At 40.3% G+C, this 13,582-nt stretch overlaps 1 protein-coding gene across 5 annotated transcripts in view; it reads left to right on the top strand.

The window, feature by feature from the left end:
* Positions 1–9,285, top strand: part of tmem39b (transmembrane protein 39B) — a 111,362-nt gene extending 102,077 nt beyond the window's left edge. For 2 of the 5 annotated variants that reach the window (XR_009646277.1, XR_009646275.1), the window contains exons 8-9: positions 2,398–3,096; positions 8,938–9,001. Coding sequence is in view for 2 of the 5 variants with exons in the window: in XM_060847255.1 (XP_060703238.1) it covers positions 8,938–9,174 (237 nt within the window). In the remaining 3 variants the exon portion in view is untranslated. Of the gene's footprint in view, positions 1–2,397; positions 3,097–8,937 lie in introns of all 5 variants that reach the window. The other 3 variants (XR_009646276.1, XM_060847255.1, XM_060847256.1) reach the window with 3 other exon arrangements.
* The last annotated feature ends 4,297 nt before the right edge of the window (positions 9,286–13,582 follow it).

The following is a 13,582-nucleotide window of genomic DNA, read 5'->3' as shown; positions in this document are numbered from 1 at the left end:
CTCCCTGCCTCCAGAGTGTCCAATCCTTTAATAATCTTATACATCTCAATCAGATCCCCTTCAGCCTTCTAACCTCAAGCGTATACAAGCCCAGTCGCTCCAATCTTTCAGCGTAAGATAGTCCCGCCATTCTGGAAATTGACCTTGTGAATCTACACTGCACTCCCTCAATAGCCAGAATGCTTTTCCTCAAATTTAGAGACCAAAACTGTGCATAATATTCCAGGTGGGGTCTCACCAGGGCCCTGTATAGCTGCAGAAGAACCTCTTTGCTTCTATACTCAATTCCTCTTGTTATGAAGGCCAGCATGCTATTAGCTTTCTTCACTGCCTGCTTGCTTTCTTTGACCGATGTACAAGAACACCTAGATCTCATTATACTGCTCCTTTACCTAACTTGACTCCATTTAGGTAGTAATCTGCCTTCCTGTTCTTGCCACCAAAGTGGATAACCACACATTTATCCACATTAAACTGCATCTGCCATGCATCCGTCCACTCACCTAGCCTGTCCAGGTCACCCTGTATTCTCCTAACATCCTCCTCACATTTCACCCTGCCACCCAGCTTTGTATCATCAGCAAATTTGCTAATATTACTTTTAATACCTTCATCTATATCATTAATGTACATTGTAAAAAGCTGTGGTCCCAGCTCTGATCCCTGCGGCACACCACTGGTCACCGCCTGCCATTCCGAAAGGGAACCATTTATCACTACTCTTTGTTTCCTGTCAGCCAGCCAATTTTCAATCCATGTCAGTATTTTGCCCCTAATCCCATGTGTCCTAATTTTGCTCACTAACATCCTATGTGGAACTTTATCAAAGGCTTTCTGAAAGTCCAGGTATACTACATCCACTGGATCTCCCTTGTCCATCTTCAGCGTTACATCCTCAAAAAATTCCAGAAGATTAGTCAAGCATGATTTCCCCTTCATAAATCCATGCTGACTCTGACCTATCTTGTTATGCTGTCCAGATGTGTCATAATTTTGTCCTTTATAATTGACTCCAGCATTTTTGCCACCATTCAGGTCAGACTAACTGGTCTATAATTCTCTGTTTTCTCTCTCCCTCCTTTCTGAAAAAGTGGGACAACATTAGCCACCCTCCAATCCACAGGAACTGATCCTGAATCTATAGAACATAGGAAAATGATCACCAATGCATCCATGATTTCTAGAGCCACCTCCTTCAGTACCCTGGGATGCAAACCCTTCAGGTCCTGGGGACTTATCAGCCTTCAGACCTAATAGTCTCTCCAACACCATTTCCTGCCTAATATAAATTCCTTCAGTTTAGGTCCTTCAGCCACTATTACATCTGGGAGATTGCTCATGTCTTCCCCAGTGAAGACAGATCTAAAGTAACAATTCAAATCTTCTGCCATTTCTTTATTCCCCATAATAAATTCGCCCGTTTCTGTCTTCAAGGGCCCAATTTTAGGAGGTGGTGGAAGCAGACAATAGCAGCATTCAAGAAACACCTGGATTCATACATAAATAGGAAGGAAATAGAGGGATACAGATCCTTTAAGTGAAGACAGTTTTAGGAGGGCTGAAGGGTCTGTTCCAATGCTGTATTGTTCTTTGTATTCAATTGGTTTTCCTGATTACCTGCCGCACCTGTGTGCTAACTTTTATTCATTCACTAGTATTTCCAAGTTCCTTTTGCTTTGCAACTTTCTGCCCTTACTCAGAGAGTAATAAGGGTATGGAATGCTTTGTCTGCAACGGTAGTTCGCCAACTTTAAGTACATTTAAGTTGTCATTGGACAAGCATATGGACATACATGGAATAGTATAGGTTGGATGGGCTTCAGATTGGTATGACAGGTCGGCGCAACATCGAGGGCCGAAGGGCCCATACTGCACTGTAATGTTCTATGTTCTGCAGGTTTTCTCCATTCAATTAATACATTTTTGCTGCTCTTTCCAAAATGAACAACTGCATTCCCACGTTATACTCCATTTGCCAACTTTTTGCCTACTTACGCTCTCAATATCTTACTATAACCTGTTTATATCCCTCTCGCAACCTGCTTTTCCACCTATTTTGTGTTCATTGCAAATCCAGTGATAATACATTCGTTTCCTTCGTCCAGGTCACTCATATATATTGTAAACAGTGTAGTCCCAGTTCTGATCCCTGTGGAACCTCATTAGTTACAGCCAACCCAGGAGAAAAAAATCTCATCCCCATTTGCTGTTTACTGTCCATTTGCTAATTCTCTAACCATACCGACATAATACCTTCAATATTATGGGGTCTTATAATGTGACCTTTTGTGAAGTACCTTGTTGAACATCTTCTGGAAGTCCAAATTCAGCAAATTGACTGATTCCCTTCAATGCATTCTGGTTGACTCTACCTCAAAAATCTCTAATAATCTATAGATGTTTCTTCAGAAGTTCCCCAATGCTTCTCAGAGAGCATCTTCCACACCCACAACCACTACGAACTAGAAGGACAAGAGCAACAGGAACTTGGGAACACCACTACCTGCAAGTTCCCCTCCAAGCCATTCACCATCCTGACTTGGAAATGTATGACTGTTCCTTCAATGTCGCTGGGTCAGAATTCTGGAACGCCTTCTGTAACATCATGTGGTCCACTGGCACCACATAGACTGCAGCAGTTCAAGAAGGCTCACTGCGATTTTCTGAAGACCAACTAGGGATGATCAATAAATGCTGGCCAGCCAGCGATGTCTCCATCATGTGCAAGAAGAATAAAAAAAAGTCCCTCTGCAGAATCTCTTTCCTAGTGGATCTCATGTATTTGGTGCATATGTGAAACATGACTACTGGATCCTTTCTCTCTCGATCAAAGCACTCTTCAGCCCAGAAGAGATGTCCTGAACCTTTGCAAAAAGTTGGCAACACAGCCCTCGGGATTCTCTCTCATTGCTGCTAAGAACAGTAGCTATTCCCCAACCCTATTTTCTCATATTGCTGCTATATTTTGATTGTCCCTCAATTTGCATGGCTGTACCACATTGCTGTGGTCAGTTCGTTTATCCTCCCTGCACTCGTTCACAAGGAGCAAGAACCTCATACTACTGGACAAGGATGCTGGCTAAGGCCAATCCACAGGTAAAGTCTGGATTCCAATACCTTCCTCCTTTGCAATCATACCCTTCAGTTATAAGGATAAATTGGAGAAGTTGGGACTGTTCTCCTGGAGAGGAGAAGATTGAGGAGATTCGCCAGGTCTAAAAATCATGAGCGAGTGGGTAGATAGATAGGAAGAACCTGTTCCCACTCGTACAAGGACAAGAACATGAGCACTGATTTGAAGTGATGTGAAAAAGCAACAAGGGTGAAGTGAGTAAAAATATTTTCACTTAACGAGTTGTTAGAGTAAGGAATGCCCTGTCTGAAAGCGTAGTGAAGGCAGTTTCAGTTGAGGAATTCAAGAGAGCATTGTATGATTATTGGCTACAAATAATGTACAAGGGAATTAGAATAAAACAGAAATTTGGTACAGAGGGATAATGCTCATTTAATGAGCCTGTGCCAGTATGATGGGCTGAATGGCCTTCTGAACCATAATATTTCTATGATTCTGACCTTTGCACAAACCAAATTTGACGTAATTAATCTCAGGGGTATTACTATCTTCTGAAAGGTAGCGTCTAAGTAATTCTTCTCCCTCCTAATATGTCAGAGTATCCATAGCTCGGACTCCAGGACATCAGCTCTGAGCTGAAATTCCTCAAGCAACCAATACTTATTGCAGATGTGGTTTCCATGGATCATACTGGAGTCCATTAGTTCAACAGATAGATGGCTGGGCAGGCAGCTGTATCCTATTCAATTCATTAATTACAATATTAAATACTTCAAAGGTGAATTTCCTAACTGTACCCTTCAGCTGTAATATTATCTCCTGATTAAAACCACTTAGCCACTAAGAAGAGTCAGAGATTGAATACTAAGCACTCACATATTTGCTCTCCTGTGAGTCAACTTTGGCTCTGGCAGATGGAAACAATTTGAAAGGTATCTCTGCTGCTGGATTTATCTCGAGTTGATGCTACTCTTTTAACACTGGTCTGCTCTCCCAACCTTTTTCACAACGGCACTTGCTGTGTACACTTTCCAGTCTGCAACACAGTGACACTGGCTAACTGCACTGTCCACCCAGTCTCATTGGCCCATTTAAGATTTAATGATATTTTGATTACTATTTCCTAGTGGATCCTTTGCTGCAACATCACTAATGGACACTTGCTCATTACAAAGTACTTATAAGATATTATAAGATAGTTTTATCCCTCAGCAGTTTCACGATGCAATGCCCCAAGCAACTGTCAGTAAAACATTCTACCATCTCACTTTCTTGCCTACTCTTTCTATGAAGAATAAAGTCCCCCAGAATTTTCAGATTGCCTTTGTTACAAGTACCAATAAATTCATTTCTCTGTCCACCAGTGTAACTACTGTTAGGGAACTGTAAACCTTTCTTCATCTTGCTTTTCCAAATTTCTACCATGCTGAACTTCTGCATCCAGATCCATTCCCTATGTCATTGTTTACTATCAGGGTTACCCTTCCTTCTTTGCCATTCTGTCCATCTTTCGGAAATATTGTGTACTTGGGAATTTTTTATTTCTCAATCTTAATCACTTTATAACTATGTATTTATGATGGTGCTTAGATTTGAATAATTTCTATTTGTGCCATTAGTTCATCTGTTTCGTTGCAGATGCTTCAAACATTCAGATAAAGAACCTTTAATTTTGTCGTTTTGCTTCTGTTGCCTGCAAAGACAATATTTGCTTTTGTACTACTTTTGTTAAATTCTCTGTCTTTTTCTGCCTCACTCTGTCCATGTTTATTCATATAGCTGTACTGTTCTGATATGCAGACCTTTCTCTTTGGATTTCTAAACCTCCCTTCAACTGAACCCCCATCCCTCAACCCAGTTTAAACTCCCTCCCTTGGGGTTAGTTTATGAGGAGTGGCTGCGTAGATTGGGATTATATTCATTGGAATTCAGAAGAATGAGGGGGAATCTTATAGGAACATAAAATTATGAAGGGAATGGATAAAATAGAAATAGATAGGATGTTTCCACTGGTAGGTGAGACTAGTACAAGAGGGCATGGCCTCGAGATTAGAGGAAGCAGGTTTAGAACTGAACTGAGAAGGAAATTCTTCACCCAGAGGGTTGTTAATCTGTGGAATTCTTTGCCCAGGGAAGTAGTTGACGCTACTTCAGTAATCACTTTTAAAGCTAAGGTGGATATTTTTTAAAAAAATAAAGGAATGAAGGGATATGGTGAATACACAGGTAAGTGGAGCTGAGTCCATGAAAACATTAGCCATGATCTTATTGAGTGGCAGAGCAGGCTCGAAGGGCCGGGCGGCCTATTCATATGTTCCATGACCCAGACGCTCATCCCAGCACCATTCAAATGGAAACTTTCTTGACAAACTAACTTACACTTCTCTGAGTACTGAAGCCAGTAAATATGAATCAAAAACCATACTTCCAACGTCACTATTTGAGCCATGCATTTTATTTACTAATCTGCCTGCCTGATGAAGGGCTTTTGCCCGAAATGTCGATTTTACTGCTACTCGGATGCTGCCTGAACTGCAGTGCTCTTCCAGCACCACTAATCCAGAATCTGGTTTCCAGCATCTGCAGTCATTATTTTTAACTAAATGATGCATGGCTCAGGTAACAATTGAAATATAATTAACTTTGATATTTTGCATTTTAGTTTGCGCTCTAAATCGTCACACTTTCTTTAAGAACACCATTCTTGGCACTAATTTTCTCAGGGTTCCTGTATGGAGCACAATAACAGAACGTCTATGTGAGATGTCCTTAAGGCAACAGAACCTTCAGAACTACTAGTCATAGCTGCAGAGGACATTGTGTTCCCCCTGAGTATACGGTCTCCTACAGCTGTCATATTCTATTCACTGCCCTCCCCCCTCCCGCTTGAATGGCATCCACAGTGGTACCAAGTATGGTTTATCTGTTGAATAAAATCAAATCCTGAGACTCCTGCATGACAACATGCTATTTCTTCATACTGGTCCCTGATCATTGTTACTATTCCTTTCCTGTCTTTGATTATTGTGATCAGTTCTAAAGTTTTGCCTAGCCGAAGGAGTATGAATGCTTCCTAAGTAACATTCTCTCTCTCTTTCTTTCTCTGTCGTGTTGCCATACCTGCAGCTTGGCCTCCTGCTCAAAGAGTCTGAGCCAGAACGCTTCTTTTTTCTTGATTTTTCCTTCATCATTTTCTAGACAGGAAACCCACATTATACAGTCAATAGGTAACAAATGCTGTGCCACATATAATACACTAACTAAGTAATAATGAATAAACTTCCAATACATTTTATTTCTGCTAGGACATCTCTGCAGGCGTTCATTAGGGTAGCATCCTAAGCCTAACCATCTTCAGCTACTTCAGCAATGATCTTCTCTCCATCATTGGGTGATAAGTGGGGAATGAGAGTGTGATGCTGGAAAAGCACAGCAGGTCAGGCAGCATCTGAGGAGCAGGAGAGTCGATGTTTCAGGCAAAAGCCCTTCATCAGGAATTGATAAAGCCTCACTTGCTTTGCTTTTCCAGCGTCACACTCTTGAGTCTAATCTCCAGCTTCTGCAATCCTCACTTTTGCCCTGATAAGTGGGGACGTTCACTGATGATTGCGCAATGTTCAGCACCATTCGTGACACCTCAGACACTGAAGTAGTCCATGTCATAGAATCCATATAGTGTGGGAGCATCACCACCAAAATCTAGCCATTGCCATCACTGAATCCCCCACTACTAACATCCTAGGGGATTACCATTGACCAGAAACCAAACTGAAAAAGATACATGCATACAATGGAAATCAGAACAGATGCAAAGAATCTTCAAGTGATTAAACCACCTCCTCACTCCCTAGAACCTGTCTACCATTTATGAGGTGCAAGTCAGGAGTATAACGGAATACCTGTGCTCCTCACTTGCTGCTCAAACAATACTTGAGACATTTGATGCTATCCAGGACAAAATAGTCTGCTTGCTTGACACCATGTCCACAAAAGTTCACTCCATCCACCACCAATGTTTACTGGCAACAGTGCATACCATCCACAATATAGAGTATAGAGCTGTACAGGACGGAAACAGATCCTTTGATCCAAGTCACCCATGCAAACCAGATATTTTAAATTAATTCATTCCTATTTGGCCCATGTCCCTCTAAACCCTTCCTATTCATATGGCTGTCCAGATGCCTTTTAAGTGTTACAATTGTACCAGCCTCCACCACTTCCCCAGGCAGCTCACTTCAAACATGCACCACCCTGTGTGTGAAAACGTTGCTCCTTACGGCTATTTTAAATCTTTCCCCTCTCACCTTAAACCATGCCCTGCAGAAATTAATCAAGGCTTCTTGACAGCAGTTTGAAAACCACAACCACTTTCATCTCGGAGAAGGATAGTGAAACATAGGAACACCTGCACATTCTCTTCAAAGTCACTCAACATTAACACTTGGAAATATATTGTTCTTTAACATCACTAGGTCAAAATCTTAGAATTCCATCCCTAAGGGAATTGTGGGTCTAGCCATGGCACATGGACTGTAGTGGAGGCAGTTCAGAGAAGGTTCATTTGATTGAGCATAGGTATGCAAAGACCGTCTTATGAGAAAAGGTTCAGTACATTGGGCCTGTACTCATTGGAATTGAAAAGGATGAGAGGGTAGGAGTTGGGAGATCATGTTGCAACTGTACAGGACATTGGTTCAACCACTTTTGGAGTATTGTGTGCAATTCTGGTCTCCCTCCTTTTGAAAGGATATTGTGAAACTTGAAACGGTTCAGAAAAGATTTACAAGGATGTTGCCAGGGTTGGAGGGCTTGAGCTATAGGGAGAGACTGAACAGGCTGGGGCTGTTTTCCCTGGAGTGTCAGAGGCTGAGGGATGACCTTATAGAGGTTTATAAAATCATGAGGAGCATGGATAGGCAAAGTTTTTTCCACGGGATGGGGAGTCCAAAATTAGAGTCCTTAGGTTTAGGATGAGAGGCAGAAAGATATAAAAGGGACCTAAGGAGCAGCTTTTTCACACAGAGGGTGATGTGTGTATGGAATGAGCTGCGAGCAGAAAAGGTGGAGGCTAGTACGATTACAACATTTAAAAGGAATCTGGATGGGTATATGAATAGGAAGGGTTTAGATGGATATGGGCCAAATGCTGGCAAATGGGATGAGATTTAAATAGGATATCTGGTCGGCATGGTGGAGTTGGACCCTAAAGGTGACTCGGGGAAACCTTATTAAAATATAAAGACTCTTGGGGGATTTGACAGGGTAGATGCAGTAAGATTGTTTTCCCCAAGTAGGAATTCTGGAACCAGAAGGCATAATCTCAGAATAAGGAGTCCTTCGTTTAAAACTGATGTGGATTTTTTTTCTGTAAGGTGGTGAATGTTTGGAATTCTTTACCTCAGGGGGGTGTCAAGGCTAGGTTGTTAAGTATGTTCAAGCTGAGACAGAAATTGTTAACCAAGGGTCATAGGGAAAAGGCAGGAAAATAGAGTTGAGGATTATCAGGTCAGCCATGATCTAGTTGAATGGTCTACTTCTGCTCCTGCTTTTAATGGTCTTATAAAACTTTTTGTCATTGAATTTCTATGCCCTCTATTTTATTACAGACCTTGCCTTTTGTTCTCCCCATCCTGCACGACCCTTCACTTGTTCAAAATCTTTTATTTTTCTGTCATTTCCCAGTTCTGATTGACTTCAGATTTTGCCTCCATCTGTCTCCACTGTTCCTGCTTCACCCACTATTTATTTCCAGTAGCAGCAAATCAAATCGTAATTTTTAATGACTCATGAAAGTAAGCGTTATTGTATATTCCATGTGCTAATTCTAGACAAATTCTGATGTTTGTTTGATCTCTTTGCAGTTTTTCTTCAATAAACCATTGAGGATCTTAAACATTCTTATCGTTATTGAAGGAGTCATCATAGTCTATCAGTTGTACTCATTAATATGTTCAGAAAAATGGCACCAAACAATATCTTTGGCATTAATTCTCTTCAGTAATTATTATGCTTTTTTTAAACTACTCAGAGACAGAATAGTTCTGGGTAAAGCATATTCTTACTGTACAGGTGGAAATTCAGAGAGTAAAATTAATTAAAGTCTTCTATTTTCCACACCCTCAAATCTGTTAGCGATCAGAGCTTTGTATTTTTGTTACAAATGCTTGTTTTTCATGTAACTATCATTAAAATATTTTTATATCTCTGGATCATTGTTATTTGCTGCTGATATTTTATTTTTGTATGATTTTACTTTTGAAATAGCCATATCCAGTTCATGTACTTTATAATGTCAAATGGTTATGGGGAAAAAAGATGAGGATTTTCTAAAGGGTCACTGTAGCCTAAACATTGACTCTGCTTTCTTTACACAGATGCTGCCACACCTGCAGCATCTGCACTCTACTTTTTATCTTGGTAATTCACTTTGACAATGAAAGCACTTCCACCGAGAAGACTTACTAGACCATACTTACTTTCCATAAAAGTTGAAGCAGACAATCTCCCACTAATTTCAGTAAAAATTGAACTAAAAAGGGATTTATTTTTGTTTTGAGTGTACACAGATGATTTGCTGAGTAAATAACAAGTATCTGAAACTGCACCAATAGTATGAAATTACCGGTGCATCTTAGTGGAGAAGTTAGTTGTACTTTGTTCATAACATATGCATTTTACTATAAGGTTCCACTCACTGCTTAACACCACATTTTAATTCTGAGCAATAATTTGAAGTATTCAAAAGAATTTTGTCTCCTGTAAGGAATGAATGTTTAACATACCAGATGGGTACAAATGAAGCAGACTACTTTGTCCTTGATGGTGTCAAGCTTCTTGAGTGTTCTTGGAGCTGCACTCATCCGGACAAGAGAAGAGTATTCCGTCACACTCCTGACTTATGCCTTGTAGATGGTGGACAGGCTTTGGGGAGTCACAAGGTGACTTACTCGCTGCAGAGTTCCCAACATCTGATCTGCTGTTGCAGCAACAGTATTCATTTGGTTGGTCAAATTGAGCTTCTGGTCAGTGGTTACCCCCAGAAATATTGATAGTGTGAAAATTATCCATAGTAATGCCATTGAATGTCAAGGGGGATTGTTAAACTTTTTTACGTTGGAGATGGCTATTGCCATGAACTTGTGTGGTGCAAATGTTACTTGCCACTTGTCAGCCCATGACTGAATGTTGTCCAGGTCTTGCGCATAAGAACTATGCAGTAGTCACTCCTATGATTATGTCCTTGATGAATCTGTGGCAAGTAGATTAATGAGGAAATGTCATGTAGGTTTTTCCCTATTGTTGGCTCACCACCTGTCCTAGACCTGTCCAGCAGGTCTGATGAAAAATATCTGTTTAACGCTTCTGTCATTTCCTTGGTCCTCATAACTATCTCCCCATATTAATTGTCTAAGGAGCCTAGGTTCACTGACATTTTTAGATATTTAAAGAAGCTGTTAAGGTCAGTTTTTAAGTTTCTTCCTAGTTTGTCCCAGTAATTTATTTTCTCTGTCTTTATTATGTTCTTAGTCGTCCTTTGCTGGATTCTGAATTAATCCCAGTCTTTGGGGCTATCACTGGCTTTTGCCTCCTTATATGCTTTTCTATTCGACTTAATATTCTTCCTAACTTCATTGATTATCCATGTTGGTTTAATCCTCCTTACTGGGATATATTTTTGCTGAGTCATGAATTACTTCCTTAAATGTATTCCACTGCTTGCTTACTGATTTTTCTGTTAATCTATCTGTCCAGTTTACTTTAGCTAACTCTATCCTCATTTCATTGTTATTCCCTTAAGTTAAACACAGTTGTTTCCGACTCGTTTCTCAGTCTCAAATTGAATTGCAAATTCCATCATGCTATTATCACTACCTCCTAGAGGATCTTTTATTCTATAGTTATTTATTAAATCTGCCATACCATGACTAGATCCAAGGTAGCCTGCTCCGTGGTTGGTTCCATGACATTTTCCTTTAGGAAATCATCCTTAATGCACTCTATGAATTTTTGTTGTAATTACCCTTTCAAATCTAATTGACCGATCAACAAGAAGATTAAAATCACCCATAATTATTGCTTTTTTTAAACATGCTCCTATTATTTATTAATTTATAGTCTTTCCTACAGCATGGTTACTGTTTGGGGTTACTCTTGGGGTTACTGGTTACTCTCACCAATGTCTTCTTTACCTTGTTATTCACCTTCACCTAAATGGACTCATTATCACCTGCATTCCTGATGGAAGGCTTTATGCCTGAAGTGTCGACTCTTCTGCTCTTCAGATGCTGCCTGAATGGCTGTGCTTTTTCAGTGCCACACTATTCGACTCTATATCACCTGAGCCTAAATCATCTCTTGCAGATGTCTTCATTTAATTTATTTTTAATAGTGTTACCTCGATACCTTTACCTTCCCTCCTGTCTTTCCGAAAGGTCAAAATATCCATGAATGTTAAGTTCCCAGTTTTGACCTCCCTTAACCATATGTCTATAATAGCTATAAGATCATATCCGCTTAACTAGATTTGTGCTGTCAGTTCATCTACCTTATTCCACATACTTTGTGCATTAAGGTACAAAGCTTCCTACTTTTCAAAATGGCACTCTACTTGTTACATTCTGATTGATTCACATACTTTTAATGCTAACCCTAATTGAATTTTGTAGTTTCCAAACATCTAACTCAAATGTATATATGGAAATAGAAGAATAAGGAGCAGAAATAGGCAATTCAGCCCCTCACGCCTACTGTACTATTGAATGCAATCATGCTGACATCATCTCAGCCTGAACTATTTTCCTGCCCCCTCCAAAACCTTTTTACCATGACTAATTAAAAATCTGTCTCTCTCCCCCATTATCCCTTAACCTAAAACTATGACCTCTCATTCTTGATTGCCCACAAGAGGAACCATCCTTTCCACATCCATCAGTCCAAGTTTCCACATCCATCAGTCCAAGTTTTCTTATGATCTGAAAATGGTCCCATTATATCAACTCTGTCTCTTCTAAACTCAGGAGGATACAGGTCTCACAGTCTAGCCTTTACTCATAAGACAATCTGCTAATTCAGATATTAGTTTAGTGAATCTTTTCTGAACTACTTAAAATGCACGAGCATCCATACGTAAATATGTTGACCATTACTGCACACAGTTCTCCAGATGTGTTCTCTCCAATGCCCTGTATAACTGAAGCATAACTTCCTAGTCTTGCAATCAATTTCCTTCACAATAAATCATAACATTCTTTTAGATTTCTGGATTACTTGCCATACCTGCACACTAATCCTAAATCATCCGTGCACTAGAATAACCAGATCTCACTGCCTCTCACAGTTCTGCAACAGCTCACCATTTAGGTTATCTGCTTCTTTTTCCAGAAATAGCTGGTGAGATAGTTGATACATTGTTTTTAGTTTTTCAAGTCCGATTAGATTCAGGGACAGTTCCTTTAGATTGCAAATAGCTAATAGAACCCTTTTATTCAAAAGGGAAGGAGGTCGAAAAGCAGGAAACTACAGACCGGTTAGCTTACCATCTGTCGTAGAGAAAATATTGTAAGCTAATTCTACAGATATTCTAACAAGATCCTTGGATAAGTTCAAGCTAATCATGCATGGCAATATAGTGATGTTGAAGGAATTTTTTTGTTGTTCACTTATGGAACGTAGGCATTGCTGGCTGGCCAGCATTTATTGCCCATCCCTAGTAGCCCTTGACAAGTTGATGGTGAGCTGCCTTCTTGAACTGCTGCAGTCTGCATTGTGTAGGTAGATCCAAAATACTACTGGGAAGGGAATTCTAGGACTTAGACCCAGCAAAAAGGAAGGAATGGTAATATTTTTCCAAGTGTGGATGGTGAGAGGCTTAGAAGGGAACATGCAGATGGTGGGATGTTTCCATCTATCTGCTGCAGTTGTCCTAGAAGGAAGTGATTGTAGGTTTGGAAGGTGCTGTCTAAGAATCTTTGGTGAATTTCCGCAGTACATCTTATAAATACACACTGCTGCTATGAGCATATATGGTGAAGGGAATGCATGTTCGTGGATGTGGTGACAGTCAAGTGACTGCTTTGTCCTGAATGGTATCAACTTCTTGAGTATTGTTGGAGCTGCACTCATCCAGACAAGTAGGAAGAATTATATCACACTCCTGACTTGTGCCTTGTAGATGGTAGATGGGCTTCAGGGAGTCAGGAGATGGGTTACTCACCGCAATATTCCTAGCTTCTGACTTGCTCTTCTAACTACTGTATTTATATCGACTGCATTTATAGGGTGGCTCCAGTTGAGTTTCTGAACAATGGTAACCCCCAGGATGTTGATAGGGGATTCAGTGAGTAACACCATTGAATGTCAAAGGGTGGTAGTTAGATTGTGGAAATGGTTATTGCCTGGTACTTGTGTAGCGTGAATGTTACTTGCCACTTGTCTCTACCATGGATATTGTCCAATTCTAAATGGATGTGCACATGGATTGCTTCGGTATCTGATGAGTCGCAAATC

Source organism: Hemiscyllium ocellatum, chromosome 30, assembly GCF_020745735.1.
Source record: "Hemiscyllium ocellatum isolate sHemOce1 chromosome 30, sHemOce1.pat.X.cur, whole genome shotgun sequence".
Lineage (NCBI taxonomy): Eukaryota > Metazoa > Chordata > Chondrichthyes > Orectolobiformes > Hemiscylliidae > Hemiscyllium > Hemiscyllium ocellatum.
The sequence above is the reverse complement of the archived record's forward strand: the minus strand, read 5'-3'. Positions and strand labels throughout refer to the sequence as shown.